The sequence below is a fragment of the Microcaecilia unicolor genome, chromosome 10 (assembly GCF_901765095.1).
Source record: "Microcaecilia unicolor chromosome 10, aMicUni1.1, whole genome shotgun sequence".
In the NCBI taxonomy this organism is placed as follows: Eukaryota; Metazoa; Chordata; class Amphibia; order Gymnophiona; family Siphonopidae; genus Microcaecilia; species Microcaecilia unicolor.
In genome coordinates, this window is record NC_044040.1 from 142,255,865 (window position 1) to 142,273,347 (window position 17,483).

General features: G+C 45.8%; 1 protein-coding gene across 1 annotated transcript in view; it reads left to right on the top strand.

Annotated features, from left to right (window-relative positions):
• Positions 1–722: 722 nt before the first annotated feature.
• The window catches only part of LOC115478851 (resistin-like beta), a 39,550-nt gene continuing 22,789 nt past the window's right edge, over positions 723–17,483 (top strand). The window contains exons 1-3 of the mRNA XM_030216483.1: positions 723–789; positions 7,795–7,837; positions 11,746–11,870. Coding sequence (XP_030072343.1) covers positions 11,750–11,870 — 121 coding nt within the window. The 5' untranslated portion in view covers positions 723–789; positions 7,795–7,837; positions 11,746–11,749. The remainder of the gene's footprint in view (positions 790–7,794; positions 7,838–11,745; positions 11,871–17,483) is intronic.

The following is a 17,483-nucleotide window of genomic DNA, read 5'->3' on the forward strand; positions in this document are numbered from 1 at the left end:
TAACTTAAAATGAAACATACAATCAACATATATAAATCTATATACTGAGCAAAAAAACATAACATTTTTAATTCAACTCAAGATGCATAAAATCAAATATCTAATGTGCTACCAAAAGTATATTAGAACTAAATTAAAAACAACTATATTAAATTAACTACATATAGATCTCAATAACAATAAAAATAATTGTTAACAAATAAATATGAATCCATAAAAATGACAATAAAATGCAAAATTAAAACATATATAAGGAGAGGTGTACATTTTTAAATGAAGGGCATACATACCTTAAAAAAGGGGGGGTTGATTTTACCCCATAAAAGTATAAAAACCTCCTGTAATAAAAATTAATAATACTTATTATGTATAATATCAAACATTCCATTATTTCCAATTATCCATACCATCAATTATTATTTAAACATATAAGAAACAATCAAAGCAGAAAAAACCCAATATACAGATCACATGTCAAAAGGTAGGAGACTGACCTTTCTAACCATTGCATCAACATTTATTACAACTCAAACAAAAGGCAGTAAATGGGACTACTGAACCTACTCTGTGTAAATCATCACTCTGTTATTCACTCTTCACAAATCCATAAAATTTTGGTTTCCGCATGCTTATAATATGGGCAATTTTCCACTTCCTGGAGACTCTTCAATATGTCTCTGTTCAAATATTTGGCTTTACCACCATCTAAAAGTCAAACCCCATCGCAGGGTGATTATATAAGGATTTATGAAGCAGCACACTGCAGAATCCTGACCCAAGCAGCTTAAGGTAAGCAGAAATCTCTTTCATCAGATGAGGTGACTGCTCTGTCACAGTGTTTTTGATTTTCTACATATCACTTTCTTAAAGGAGAAACTTTAGATAATACCTTTATGTATGTTTTCCTACTCTTGATAAAATGAAAGGCATGGAGCTTTTATTGTTATTATTAGGAATTAAAAGTACTTGGGGGGGTGGGGGGGGGGGGGGGTTATTATGTTGTCATCCCCATATAGCAAAGGTTGATGTTTTAGAATGGTTAATAGATTATTATTGGTCTAATTTCTATTCATTATGAAAGGGTAATAGTAATTGGGAGATTTAAATATCCATGTAGATTGTAGTGCAAATAGCACTCATCAAGCAGGACATCAGATGGACGTTATTTTGATGTCATAGAAGGAGAATAATATGCCAATGATTCTGAATTTTGAGACAATGTCAGTCATCTGGACTGATCATTAGCTAGAATATCAGCTGACACTGCCAAAATTTTGCTGTTTTTAAAGGTAAGGAGGATAGTGTGTTTACCAGAAGCAAAATTGATTTAAGGAGGCAATAGATCAGCGGTCTCAACATTATGAAATGAACCAGAAAAGATGATTCAATCTGGAATAATTCACTGGCTGGGGCTTTAGATAAAACTGTCCCTTTAAAGTTAAGGAACCAAATTAATTCTGGTCCTTGAGAAGGAGTTAAAAGAAGGGTTGTATGTTGTTGGAGAGGAATATCCACTGGTCAAATTACAGATAAGAAGGAATCTGAAGATTAATCTGAAAACTTACAAAAAAGACAATAGTGGTGGCTAATTAAGAATATTATGCTAAGCAGATTCTGTTGAGAGGAAATGCTATCAGAATTGTTCAAAATAACTAGTCATCTTCTTATGGTTAATGAAGTAGTAGAGATTTCAGATACTGTAACACCCTCACTAGAATAATTAGCATCTTACTTTGAAAAAAAAGTAAAGGCATTAAGAAGTAACGTTTTGTGGATACAATCTGAATCTGACAATGGGGGTTGGAATGTCCAGATGTAGTTGGGAGCAGGGGCATAACTACCATAGAGCGAGCCCAGCAAAAAGCCAAGGGCCGCTCACTGGTAGGAGATGCTTGCTGCTAGGCCTAAGGCCTACCATCACCCTTCCTTTCCCCTCTCTGCTGTCCGGTATCTCTGCTTCACTCCCTTCCCCCACACCTACCTGTGATCTGGCATCTCTCTCTTGCTTTCAAATACCAGTCTTCCCCCAAGTCCTGCCTTCAAACATATTTTACTGCTAGGGGTTGTTGTTTCCGTGTGGGCGGGATGCATCAAAGGGAAGGCTCTGGAGTAGGCTGCAGACAGCAGGTACGAATTCCTGGACCCAAGGGCAGACAGAGAGGGGGGGGGGGGGGAATAGAGATTCTGGACAATAGAAAGAAAGAAGGAAAAGAGTGAAATGCATCGGACCCAGGGGTGAAAGAGAGGACAGGGGAGATGCTAGATAATAAGAGGGAATAGGATTGTCAAATTTTGACAAAGAAAAACTCGACATTTGTTCCAGTAACCAAACACTGAATAAAACAAATACATTCCATACCTATATAGAAAAACCTGTCATACTAAAGTATAACTAATGACCAGGATTCAAAAATCAACAACCCTATCTATAAAAAGGCAACACCCTAGAATGCCAATATACTTCCTGCTGGGAAAATAGAACAAATCAGACTGCTACAGAGCCCTACACAGAAATTAAACACTAACAGAATACTTCATGGAAACTACATGCTAGTAGAGTATTGCACATTGGTCATACACACAAAACACAGACAAACTTTCAACAAATATTAAACAAGAGACCACACATCAGTAATAGAGATGTGAAGGCACAATACTGAACTGGAAACTTCAAGAAGTCAGATTCTGCATGTATAATATGAGAGAAATAGAAACTGAAATGCAAGATATCAGAGATGCACATCTATCAAAGCTGACATATTTCAATTAATAAATTCAGAATAAAATATTTTTCTACCTTTGTTTTCTGTGCATTTTATTTTTCTATTTGTTTTAGTCCCAGACCCTCTTTTCTATTTGTCTCTGGTTTTTTTTTACCTAATTCTCTTGCCACGATCTCCTGTACATTTTTTCTCTTCATGCCCACCATCAATTTTCCCTCTGCATCTCTTATCCATCCTGTCCTCCCCTCTATGTCCCTGTCTTTATCCTCTCGCCATGTTCAGCCCCTCTCAGTGTCCCTATCCCTCCCCCTGTGTCCAGCATCATCCCTCTGTCCATGTCCCTATGCTCCCTCCATGCACAACATGTTTTCCATATGTCCCTGTCCCACCTCTTGTCCAGCTTATCCCCTCTTTCTTCCCTTCCTCCCACATCCTCCACCATGAGGACATCTCCCCTCTCCTACCACCATCACCTGCACTACAGCATTTCTCTCTCCTCCTTCCCTGCATTGGTCCAGGGCCTCTCCTACCTTTACTCCCCTGATCCACTCTTTTTCTCTTGTCTCTCCACTCCCCTCCCCACCATGTCCAGCTTCTCTCACTCTCCCCCATCCCATGGGTCTGGCATCTCCCCCCTTCCCTGTATATGTGACATCTCTTCCTCTCCCCCCATCCTGTGGGTCTAGCATCTCTCCCTCTCCCCCTTCCTATCTCACAGGTCTGACATCTCTCCCTCTTTTTCTCCCCCCCTCTCCATGGGTCTGGCATCCTTTCCTCTTCCGCTTCCATGGGTCTGGTATTTGCGTTTCTCCCCCCACCCCCACTCTCCTCCTCCTACAGTCCTTCAAATGCTGTTAATCATTTTGTGCCCTCATGGGAACAGAAGTGAGGTAGAAATATTCAAAGTAAACTAAACCAAATTAAACTATGTTTCTCAGTTCTGTGATGCCCAGCTTGTATCTGTGTAGTTAATTGGTTTCATTTCCATTATTATATTAAATTTTGTTTTACTCCCTTGCATCAACACACACACATGCACACAATTATTCTACCTTTTAATCTCTCCACCCACACCATGTTTGTTTGATGAGTAAGGGCTGAATGGAAGCATTATGCTTAATTCTTGCTTTCATATGGAGGAAATATGTTTTGAACTGATTACTCCTGTATACAAATTCCCATTGTTGACATTTTAAATCTTAAAATGATAACCTCAGATATACCAGCAGGAGTTATATAATAGTTTACAAGATAAGCATTGATAAATACTACAAGGATAAAAGGAATGGCTAATATAGTGCCAGTGTGACCCGGGGTGGAATCAAGGTGGACCCAGAAGTTACGTGGTTGCTGGCAATATTCAATTATGATGCTTGCAGCTAACCAGGCAGATGGAACCCTTACATAGCAGTCCTATATTTGCCCAATTAGCTATGTAGCTGCCAGCATTGAATATTGGCCAACACCCACAAAACTACATGGTCCACCAAAAACCTAGATATTCAGAGGCAGATGCACTAAACTTTAACGACCCTTTAATGACCCTTTAACGACCAATTTTTGAACCGTGGCATGCATTAAAGGACATTTTCTGACGAGGGTAGCAGTTAACGAAAACGGAATACAGATGAGGGATTCCTGTAGAAATTGTATTGTAACGAGATGCACTAACCTTTTCCGATTGACTTAACGCAGGAAAAACGCCGGAAAATCTACGAGAGGTCTGTACCTCTCGTTGTGGCTGTGTGGACTCGCAAAGACTCGCAAAGACTGTCATGTAAAAAAAAAAAAAAACCTAGCCAATCCAGAGCATGTTTGAGCCTTACCCAGCAAAAAAAACAGAAACACGTGGCTCCCTGCTTCCCCCTGCATATAGAAAACAAAAATCTAAAAAAGAATCGGGAGGGGGCAAAGGCGCTCGTCAGGAGCGTCCTGTATGGACGGCCTTGCCCCCCCCACCCGAGGTCGCTGCTGCTCCCCACTTCCCCCTGTATAAAATAAAAATGAAAATGAAAATGAAAAGTTTAGCAGCCCCGGCCCCCCTCCCTTCCTTTGTCTCTCTCTTGCTTCTTTTGCCAATAGCTTTGCCTCCCGCCATCCTCCGCCCTGTGCGTCCCCCCCCCCCCCCCCCCGAGGTCGCCGCTGCTCCCCGCTTCCCCCTGTATTACATAAAAAATAAAAACAAAGATGAAGAGTTTTGCAGCCCTGGCCCTCCTCCCTTCCTGTGTCTCTCTGTACTCCTTCTCCCATAGCTCCGCCTGCTGCCAGCCTCCGCCCCATGCCCCGCCCCCCTGAGGTCATCGCTGCCGCTCCCCCCCTCCCCTGACATCAGACGGGGCGGGCCCAGCTCAGGGAAGACCGAAGGAGAGAGACGTCCTGAAGACTCACACTGATCAGACGGTCTTCTTACCCGTGCAGCACCTTCATACAGAGGTGAGAGGCGAAGCACGTGCCCGGTAATGCGGAGGGGGAGTCCGGTGGAGGGGGGAGTGGCAGCGACAACCTCAGGGGGGCAGGGCACGGGGGCGGAGGATGGCAGGAGGCGGAGCTATGGCAAAAAGGAGACAGAGAGAGACACAGGAAGGGAGGAGGACCTAGGCTGCTAAACTTTTTAGTTTTGTTTTAATTTTTTATTTTATATGCGCAGAAGCAGGGAGCAGCGGCGACCTCGAGGGGGGGCAAGGGGGGTGCAAGGCCGTCCATACAGGGCGCTCCTGACGAGCGCCTTTGCCCCTCCCCCCCCCGATCCTTTTTTTTATTTTTGTTTTCTATATGCAGGGGGAAGCAGGGAGCCACGTGTTTCAGGTTTTTTTTTTTTGTTGGTGTTTTGACATTTGTGGCATGCGCAGAGCAGCCAGCAAAATGCTTGGCTGCTCTGCGCATGCTTTAGGGGCCGATTACAGACGGGGATTACGATTCTTTGATTCATTGTACTTTTCAATACCGCACTGAGCATGTGCGACTTGTTTTTTTGGTGCATTCTTTGTTTTTTTAAAATCGTTAGGGACTTTAACGATTTAGATTTTTTAACGTTTGGTTGATGCATCTGGATCTCAATGTCAATGCCTGTACATGGCCTAGTATTGAATATCCAGGTCTAATTTAATTGGCAGCAGTCAGCATTTATAAAAAACACTGACCATTGCTGGCTGAATATTGACCTGAAAAATATATTTAAAATAGAACTAAATCCTCCATTTTCTCAGCTCATGCTTAAATGCATAAGAACTAGGGATACTAACTGGCTCCATATTTTCAGGATAGGCTGCTCCAGTCCTGGTTTTGCCTCACTGCATGCATGGACTGCTGCCCCCATCTTTCACCCACTCCTTATTTTGCCCTTTCCATTCTTTGAATTCACTCCCTTCCCTCTGCTTCTCATTTCCTCATCTCTAACCCCTTATTTTGCTCTTCCTCTTCCCTACTTCCAGTCCCTTGCTTCTCTCTTACCTCAACCCAGTCTTCATTTATCCCTTTTACCTCCTCTCAAACCTTTTTGCCATCTTCTCACTCTCTTTGATAATCCTACCTTTCCCTCTGTCTCTCAATCCCCCCCCATCTACTGCTACCACCCATAGTCATACCCCACCCAATTGCTGAGTCTTGGTGCCTCTAATTCCTGGTCAGTCTCCAAGTCCTCACTTCCTCCTTACCCAATCTCTTAAGTCCCTGCACTCACCATATATTTTATTATCCCCAAGTCACCACTCATAATGCCCCACCTATCCCTGAGTCCCCTACCTAATCTACAGTTTTTATTTTTTTATCCCTTACCCACCAACCCTACTCTCTTCCTCCCTCTGTGCCTATCCAAAGTTACTACATATCTGAGATACCACAGTCTCCCTTCCCCCTGCCCATAGTCCATTTGCCCTTAGTCCATCCCATCCCACCTAATTCATTGTTCCAGTAGAATCCTGGTCCTTCCCTCCCACAGGTTCAATTGTGCTCCTTTTTCTGCTCCTACCTCTACCCGTGGTCTGGCTTTCTTCTCTTTATTCATCCCCTCCCTATTTAGGCCCAGCACTGATAAAATTCTGGCTTCTTCTTACAGCACATTGGTTCTTCCACATCATACAGTGGCATCATTTGAACTACATGGGAGTCCACAGAGAATATCATCTGGTCCATATAGCAAATATGCAAACTGTGCAAGCTGTGACAGGAAGTGAGAAGGAGTGCCTCAGGAAGAAGCCTGAGTTTTATAAGTCCGATGGCTAGACAGGACAGGGAGAATGACAGGCCAGGGCAAGAGGAGAAACAGGGTAGATTTTAAACTTCTGGTTCTCCAGCATATGCAAATTAATCTCCTGCATATTCATTGTGGTAATCCTGAAAACCTAACTGCATAGGTGTACCTGCAGGTGAGGGTTGAGAAGCCCTGTCCTAGAATTCTAGAGACTGTGAGGCAGAGCAGAAGGAGCTGAGCTACATCAGAAGTAAAGAGATGTAGATGCTCTCTGTTCCCTTTTACCCCTGAAGTGAGCCACAGAAAAATACCACCAGAGTGGGTTTTTTTATAGGCATTCTGGGATTAATAGGCTTTCCACCTTATTGATTAGGATGTTTTGTTCTAATCAATATTGAAGACTTTCCAGTTTGCTAGGGAAAGTAGCTGCCATATTCAGAGGTTTGTCTGTAACTGGAAAAAATCTTGCTTTTTTGGGGGGTTGGTTGATTTTTGGGTTCTCTAGAACTGTTCTAAGAACCTGCAAACATCCATTGAACACTTTTAGAGAAAGTTTATGTTAAACTATCCTATTTGATGTGCTGGTGCTGACCTAGAACTGAAGCTAAAGGAGAAGAAATGAGTGTGTCCAACTGATACCAAAAAGTATCAGGAGGATCAAGCAGCTTGGATTCAAAGATGTCAGGTAAATAAGTTGTCCCAGAAATTGAAGGCAATCCATTATATTTAATGCCAAGAATACCTGGAGGAATGAGGAAGATCAAGGTTACACAAACAGAGTGTTGTTCAAATGTATTCGATCAATTCCTCTCCTGAGAAATGTCCTTTCTGTCAGATTTTCAGAACAGAAAAAGTCTAATTCAATAAACTTTTATTTTGTAGGAACATTGTGAAGAGTGAGTCTCTGGACCTCCAACATCAACAGGTTGGTGATATCTTATAGATTAATACATTTATTAGAGCAAGAGTCCAGTTCATCCAAGTCATGAAGAGAAAGAGTTTTGGTTCCCACAAACCTCTGCAAATTCACTAAACTCTGTTTGGTTCTGCTGATCCAGAATGCCCCCCCCCCCCCCCCCCACCACTCCATTGTGAAGTCAAGGAAGAGGGATTTCACATTGCTTTAAAGTGATGGCATTGATATTCAGTTGGTAGTATCAGTGATTTTTGGCTGCTACCAATGTTACATCCATATATTCAATGCCAGGCTATGTTTGGGCACCAACATTGAAATATCTGGATTTGTGCGGCCAGCTATCCCTTATCTGGTTAAGTGTGATATTCAACACTTAACCACCTAGGAGAAACTGGATAAAGATAGGACTGTGTTATATGTGGTCTGGTTAACTTAGGAATATGACGTGCTGAATATCGGCACTTAGCTGCATAACTACTACTACTACTACTAAACATTTCTAGAGCGCTACTAGGGTTACTCAGCGCTGTACAGTTTAACAAAGTGCCAACTCTACCCCTGACCTCCCACAAAATAGCTGGCTTCGTGTATGACAGTTAGTTCTGATATTAAGTGGAACTAACTGAATGGAGGAGTAGCCTAATGGTTAGTGCAGTGGGCTTTGATCCAGGTAACCTGGGGTCGATGCCCACTGTTGCTCCTTGTGACCCTGGGCAAGTCACTCACTTAACCCTCCATTGCCCCAGGTACAAAAAAAACTTAGATTGTGAGCCCACCTAGGGATAAAGTACCTGTACATAATGTGTACAGCGCTGTGTATGTCTAATAGTGCTATAAAAGTGATTAGTAGTAGTAAGTACCACTGAATATCAGAATATAGCCCAGCACAAGTGATTTAACTGACCAAGAATCTTACCTAGTTAAATTATTTGAATATTGAGCTCTATCTTTTTTTTATATTATAGATAAGGGTTTGAAAATGTCTGTCCATTTGTCTCTCTGAGAACAAAAATCTCTCTCTGAAAACTTAGTGGAAAGGGACAAAATTGTGTGTGTGGTAAAACTTGGGGAAATACACCTAAAGTTTAAAAAAAAGAAGCCAGAATGAACAAGGGATTACAGAGAAATAAAGTCCCCCACAAATTGGTCCAATGCAATTCTATGAGGGAGTTGATATTAGCCAGCCCAGGTGCTTGGCGCAGCCAATGGGAAGAGGGCAGCAGGAAGAAGCCAGTATCCTAGTCTCCTACCTCACAGAGGAGTCCCAATCGACGTCGACCGCTCCTCCTTCCGCATCTGCTCCTGACTGGCCCACAGCACGAGATAATGTTTTTTTCCTCCTTGGTAAGGGACGGTGTGGGCAATGTGTTAATATTTTAATGCCAAACTGCCTCCACCCGCCTTCCGCTTTTACCTCTACATCAGCAGCAGGGCTCTTTTTCTCCTTCCTCAGTGCTCCTTGTCTCCCTCCCCTGTAGGGCTGGGTTCTGTCTTGAGCCACTACGGTGCAGGAAGTTGGGGAATGGTTCAAGTATCTGCAGAGCCTGGTCAAGCAGGGGGAGACATGGAGCACTGTGGAATGAGCAAAAATCTGGAGCCTGCCCCGAGCCCTGCTATAGAAGTAAGCACGGGGGGGGGGGGGGGGGGGGGGGGGGGGAGAACATCTGGATGAAGGCTGGGAGGGGGGGCATGAGAGAAACTGGGGGAGAGGCTAGGGAGGGGGAGAATATTGGGTTGTGTTTACCAATGGTGTATTTAAACAAGGTGTCAGACCTAGCCCCTGTCCCCACCTTAAAATCCTGTCTGCTGTAGTCAAGGAGGTTGGCTGCATTCATCACCCAGGCAGTGGCAGCACCACTCATCGCCTGTCCATGGCCTGGACTGTTCAGGGAGGACGTCCTGGTGCACCATCTCTCCCTCCCCTCCACCCCTACATCTAACATTTCTCTCTCTCTTGTCCCTTTCCTCCTCCATCCAGAATCTCTCCCTGCCCTCCACCCCATGTGCAAGTTCTTGTCTCTCTCCACCCCTGTGCCACATCTCTTGCTTCCTCCCCTCCACCTCTCTCACCCCTCTTCCCTCCCATGTAACATTTCTCTTTCCCTCCCCACCTCATCCAAAACTCTCCCTCTCTCTTCCCTCCCCCACATTCAGCATATCTCCTTCCCCCCTCCACCTTCATGTCCAACAGTTCTCCTTCTATCTTCCCTTCCTCCCTCCCATTTTCCACTACTTCTCTGGATCTTCCCCTATCTCCCTTAAGAAGCATGTCTCTCTCTTGAAAAGGAGCCCAGCAGTGGCAGCAATTCTCACACGCTCCCTGCCGCTAAAATGGAAGCCTCCCTTCTGCCGCGTTCTGCCCAGGCAGAAACAGGAAGTTGTGATGGGGGTGGGACTTGGGAAAGAGGAGGCTTCCAAGTTTTTCTATATAGGTCTGAAATGTGTTTGCTATTTGCAGGGTTTGTTGACCAGAGCTCTAAAGGGGTTGTTCCCCTCTCCCTCCCCACTACCTTGGAAGAGATGGTGTTATGGGGGCCCATCTTAATTTTTCTGCTCAAGGCCAACACACACACACACACTCAACACTGATACAAAAACACATGTGCACAAGCAGAGGGGTTGGAGAACGGCCACATTTCTTACATTGAGAAGATTCTACCCCCTCCCATCTGGTACAACCGCGACTGTGAAGTATAAGCTCTATAGATCACTCTAGCCTGACACAATTTTATTTTAAATGGTGTCCTACCTCTCTGTCCGCCACTACTACGATAGCAGTGCTTGGATGCTTCTTACAAGCAGATGATCATCGTGCAGGAGCAAATATGGGCTCTACTATGGCATTATTGGCTTCTAGTGCCCATGTTTACTTTTGATCATCTAGGTATTAGTGATTCATTTTCAAATGTGATTAAACTGAATAGCTTTTTAATGGTTAATATGTATGGTGATGCCTATTGACGCAACAATGGCCTTTGCTACTGTTTGGTATGTATACTGACTCCTGGTGGTAGAGGCATTCAGCAATACCTATTGCCTGGGTACAGTGGCACTCTACTGCTAATATGTAATATGCATCCTTTGAAATCATTCACAGAACCCATAGACCCACAAATACATACACATATACCCCTGGATTCTATATAGCATGCCCAGAGATCCATGCTGAAATCTAGGCGTATTCTATAACAATGTGCATAACTTAATTGGCTTAACAAGCTAATCACCATTGATAATAACATTTAACAAGCAATAATGAGCACTAATTGTCAGTAATTTGAATTTACGCGCACAACTCACTAAGCGTATTCTCTAATGAACTGCACCTAATTTCTAATGTGCGCAGTTCCAAAGGGGCATGGTTATGGCCATTTCATGGGCATTCCAAAATTTATGCGTGCAGTTATAGAATATGACTCAGTGCACATAAATGTATGCACAGGGATTTAGGCCACATTTTCATTGGCCTAAATGGACATGCATTGTTTTAGACGCTAGGATTTCCACTTAAGCATATTCTGTATACCACGCCTAAATCTAGGCTCCACTTATAAACTATGCTTAGGCAGAAATCTTTATTGTGCAGATTTTTAGGTGCCATGTATAGAGTCTGGCCCATAGAGAGGTTGGAAAGAATGCTATGAGCCATGTCCTGTAAGCTTTCCCTATTTGTTTAAGTAGAGAGGTGTGGTAGCCGTGCTAGTCCACTCTTAAAGGTTATCAATAGAAATCAAACAAAATAAAACATGGAAAAGAAAATAAGATGATACATTTTTTATTGGACATAACTTAATACATTTCTTGATTAGCTTTCGAAGGATGCCCTTCTTCGTCAGATCGGAAAATCTATTTGTTTACAAGTCAAATATGTTCAACTTTAACATAGATACTTTTTTCCCCTTTGATAATTGCTATAGAACAATGAAGGTCATTATTTTCTTCCTGCTCATTGTCCTCCTGGAATCTGGCTTTGTAGCTGCTAATCCTGACCAGTGCACTATCTCTGACCTAGAGACTCTGGAGAAATTCTGCAAGCCTAAAGGTAACTATTGCTGAGATCACCATGAGGTAGATTTTCAAACAGTTTAGCTAGCCAACTTAACTGTTAGCCAACTAAATCTCTGTTGTTTTCAGCTGAAGGTTTCTACTAAATTCACTAAGGGGTCAATTTCACTATCAGTCTTTAACAGGATAATCCTGTTTATAAAATCCCCCTTCTAACTGGCTAATCTTTGTGTGTTAAATTGCAAAGGCCACAATATTTATAAGGGCAAAAAAGGGGTGGTCCTGGGGCAGGTTTCTGAGTTAGCCGTGTAACTCAGTCCTGGTATGATTGCTTATCTTCCTATAATGTATTGTAGTTCCTTTCCTATTCTTTATTTGATTTGGTAAACCACTTTGGTCTGTGAGTCAGATAATGGCCTATATCAAGAATAAACAACCTAATCTAATTCTATGTAACCCCCATGTATGCCTTGCTTTAAGGAGACCTTAGAGTGGGGCTTCTCAAACCTTTCCTTGGGACCCCACAGCCAGTCGGGTTTTCAGGATATCCACAATGAATATGCATGAGAAATTTGTGTTCACTGGAGGCTCAGTATATGTAAATTCAACTCATGCATATTCATTGTGGATATCCTGAAAATCTGACTGACTGTGGAGTACCCAAGCCAGATATGGGAAGCCCTGCCTTAGAGACTGCATCTCTTTTCTCAGTGTGTGTCTGGATTCTTCTTTGCTCTTTGGCCTTCATATTTCTCAGGTGTTCAAAAAAATCTCTCATGCCCCTTCGGGAGATAAGACCCTTAAAAACTTTTCTAGATGATAGAGCCATAAAAAAACATGCTTCATGCCTTTGACTACTATAATTCTCTTCTAGCTGTTCTTCGTTTCTACCAATTTAGACAGTTCCAACTTGTTCAAAATATGGTTCTGAAGCTTTTTTTTTTTTTTATAGAGCCAAGTGGTCAGGTTGTGTTTCACCACTCCTTTTTGAGCAGCTCTGGATGGCCATTAGCTATTGGGTTAATTTTAAGATTCTGACCCTTGCACACTGTCCTGCTTATAATCGAAAGACAAAAACGCCTATATTACGACCTAAATCGGGAGATAGACGTTTATCTCACAAAAACGAGTAAATCAATATAATGTAAACCAATGTTTCAGTGCGTCCGTGTCGCTCGTACGTTCACGTAAAAACGTCCAAATAAGAGGCGTGTCGGGGGCGTGTTAGGGGCAGTGATACGACGTGGACGTGTACAACGTATAACGAATAGCGAAATGGCTCTGGTTGAGCGGGAAGATGGGCTTAATATGATGGACCCGAAATAAAAGCGACCAGAGCAAGGGAGAACTCGTCTTTAGACCCATTAGCGATTGTGCGTAGTTGAAGAGTGGCGACATCGTTGGTGGAAGAGCTGAATTGGTGGTTGCAGAGAGAAAGCCGAGCGTGTTGAGTACCTGTTACGTTCGTCTGTGTGCCCTGCCTCTTTTGTGTCTTACCCTTTGACCTTTCCTTACTCCTACTCCTTTGCTCCATCGCCCCCTTCCCCTCCCCCTATCCCTCCCCATTCACTCTTCCCATGTGTATACTCTATTCCCTGACCTCCGTTTGTCTCTGTGTTCTTGTACTGTTTGGCGAGTGAGTGGCCAGAGGGCGTGGTGGCTGGAAGTGACAGATCTGTGTGTGTTGGTGTTTGACTACTAGTCCTAATATTTGCACTGGTGGTGGGGATATGGATGCACTTAATGCACTTGTGGCATGCATGCTACACGAAGAGGCCACCCACCGCAGGAGGTATTCACGGACCCGAGTGTTTAGGGCCCGCATCACCTTCCTACAACTCACTGACCAGCAGTGTCTAACAAGGTTCAGGTTTGATAGGGCCACCATTCTTCAGCTGTGTGAGCAGCTGAAACCCCTCCTTCAGCCCCAGACATGTAGGAATAACCCCATCCCTGCCCACCTCAAAATCACTTCCTCTCTCTCTGTCCTGGCCACTGGGAGTATTCAATCCGTATTAGCTGCTAACACAGGCCTCACCCAGGCTTCTATTTCACACTGTCTCTCCCAGTTCCTGGATGCCTTTATAACTCACACCTCACACTACATCACTTTCCCCACCACCCCCCAGGCCCTGCACAGCTACATGGCCTCCTTCTATGCTCTTGCTAGATTCCCCTCGGTCATCGGTGTGATAGACTGCACACACGTAGCCCTCAGACCCCCCCGGGCACACGAAGCCACCTACAGAAATAGGAAGGCATTTCATTCTATGAACATGCAAGTTGTATGTGATGCCCAGGGGGAGATATTAGACGTGTGTGCCAGGTACCCCGGCTCCACCCATGATGCCTACATCCTACAGCACTCAGGCATCTTCCGCAGGTTCGAGCGAGGGGAGTTCATTGGTGGATGGCTACTAGGTAAGTGCAACATGCATGTACCCATACTATACCTCCTCCACTGGGCAACCCTCCGCCATGGCTTCCTCCATCTCACTCCACAACCCACTATCCAAATCCCCCCGCCCCCCCTGTACCTGCTCCAAGCAATACACACTCATCTATCTCATTCTGCTTTTCTCCAAAGGTGACCGAGGCTACCCACAGAGGACATGGCTCATGAACCCCCTGATTCACCCACAACCAGGGGCAGAAGAAACCTACAACAGGAGACATCGCAGCACCCGGGGGATCATTGAGCGCACCTTTGGTTTCTTGAAAAACCGGTTCCGCTGTCTGGACCGGTCTGGAGGAGAGCTGCTCTACAGTCCAGAAAAGGTGGCCAAGATCTTTGTGGCGTGCTGCATGTTACACAATTTGGCCCAGCGCAGAGGACAGCCTCTCCCAGAGGAGCCACAGCCACCACCAGAAGAGGCCCCAGATGAGCTGGAAGAGGAGCCCCCTCCACCCCCAGCCCACAGAGCAGAGCTCAATGCCTACCAGCTTGGCGTAAGAGCAAGACAAAGACTCATTGAAACAAGTTTTAGGTGAAAGTAAGTGTACATTTATTTATTTACATTAAGTGCATGTGTTACTGTGTTCAACCCCACCACCACCACCACCATCACCACCACCCCCCTCCCACACCCACCCCCCCTCCCACCAACCCTCACCCTACAGCATGTCCCATCACTTTCCCCTTCCCTTCCCCCGTCCCCTCCTACCCCTCCCACACCCTTCCTTTGCAGCTGGTGCTGCACGGGAAGTCTGTTCACCCTCTTCTGAGGTGCTGCTCCCAGTGTCCTCCTCCGTATCCCCACAGCAGCCTGCGGCTTCGGCTGCGCCGTAGAAATCCGGCCACCTTGTTGGTTCTAGTCTGGCCACAGGACCCAGAATGGGAGCAGATTTGGTGGGTGCTGCAGGAGTGGGTGCGGAGGCGGATGATCGCAACGCCCACCTCTTAGCTGGTGGTTGGTGGTCAGTGGAGGAGGAAGTTGATGGCAGGGCCTGCTCCAGCAGCACGGGGGCTGGAGTAGGTGCTGTGACCTGAGGGCGCAGGTGTTGGATGCTCTGCTCCAGCCGTTTGAGTTGCTAGAGCACCTCCTGGTGGCCTTCGCGTTGCGCCTGGAGGAGTTCCTGGTGGGCTTGCTGCTGTGCCTCCAGTGCTTGGCGCTGCAGCTCTAGTTTCTGCTGCCGGTACTCCTCCAAGCGCACGTTGTGGCGTAGTAATTCTGTGGCCAGCCGCAGGAGTTGCCTCCTTTGGCTGGATGGCCTCTGGCGAGGAGCTGGCCCCTCCTCCTCCTCCTCACCAAAGTCATCCGGTGCTGGAGGTGCGGCCTCTGCTGGTGGTGCTGGTGGAGGATGTGCCTGTACTGCAGGTTCTGCTGCTGCAGGTGGTGGAGGCAGAGGCTGGACTGGTGCAGGTGGTGGTGGAGGCAGAGGCTGGACTGGTGCAGGTGGTGGTGGACGCAGAGGCTGGACAGCTGGTGCAGGTGGTGGAGGCTGGACTGCTGGTGCTGCAGGGGGTGGAGGCAGAGGCTGGACTGCTGGTGCTGCAGGCTGTGGAGGTTGAGGCTGGACTGCTGGTGTAGGGCGTTGGCCTTGCTGGCCACTAGGGCCAGCCTCCTCTGAGTCATCACCTGTATAGCACAAGAGTGAGGAATAGTGTTGGTGCAAATAACCCACTTTTGTCTTTCAGCATTCGTATACATTGGCATGTCCCCCAACCTGATGACCCAGCAAAGTGATGGTGAGGAGGAATGGAATTGACACGGGTGCGAAAGAGAGAGCCCCACAGGCAGCTGGGTAGAGGTGGTGGACGATCAGCCAAGAGAAGGACACCACTCACAACGTTGTGGACAAGCTGTTTGTTGTATAATTGTTAAATTGAACAACATTTCAGCATGTGTTGTGTTACTACTGACTTGGTAGACTGCATAGAACTGCTTTATGACCCCCATTACAGGCTCCTTCAGTTGAATGCATGTGGCCCACACTCAGTAGAGCACAGAGGTCACAGAAGGAACTAGGCACAGTTTGTTGATGGGAAAATAGGAGGGAGTAGTAGGGAAGGAAGGCCCCCAAAGTTGTGCCACAGTAGTAACCTACACACACCCATAGGAGCCAACTGTAAAGTATTATTGGGGGTGCTAAGCCCAGTGCACAAAACTCCTCCCTGCACAGCTACATGATCTTTCCTCAATATTGGGGGTGCTCACACACCCACAGCACCCACCCAGTCTGCTCCTATAACACACATGAACACTACCACTACTCAAATAGAGCTTACAATTAAATTAAGATGTGCACACAGGACAAGTAAGAGGAAACCCAATGACAACGGTAGGGATAGGGAGTAAGGGTACAGAGCTAGTGAGTAGGGGTTACCAGGTCACAACAGCATCATAAAGGTGGCCTGTTAATGTACATAAAGACAGCCAGAGACACTTTCCCCCCACCTCCCTCCTCATGCCCCCCACTCCTCACCTCCCTCCCCCTGGCCCCAAATTCTATAACACAAGTGTACTGCAGCACAACAGATACCCCAACTGCATAATGAAAAATCTACCTGAGTCCTCAGCCTGGGCCGAGGTGTCGAGGGAGCCAATCCCATGGATGCCCTCCTGGTGTAGGAGGGAGTGAACCATCAGCTCCATGGGGGTGAGGTTGGCTGTGTCAAGTCCTGGGGGATTGGCCCCCGCCTTCCTCCTGACATCCCTCCTCAGCTTCCGCCACTTTCTCTTGCAATCCTCCACGTCTCTCCCAGAATGGTACACAGCATTCAGGCTGTCCCGTACTGCCTCCCATTCCCGCTGCTTCGTGGTTGCAGCCAGCCTCTGCCCTGTGGGAGCAAACAGACTCCGGTGCCGCTGTTGTATCTCCTGCACCAGGAGCTCCACCTCACCTTCAGAAAAATTACCCTTCCGGGTTGGGGGCAGACGCGGCAGCATTGTGCCAATGGGGTTTTCGAAAATACGGAGTGGGCGTTTATATAGTCGCCAAGAACGCCCATTGAGATGGGGGAATAGGCGTTTCTGATATGGGCGTTTGTTTTTCAATTATACACATAATTCATAAGCGTGCCCAGCTGAGATAGCGATTAGGAGCACATGATTTCGATTATGAGTAGATAAGTATGGGCATCTCCACCTGCCTTCCCTTTCTTCATTGCCATTTAACCTGCCATTTCCTGCACTGGGACCTTGCCGGT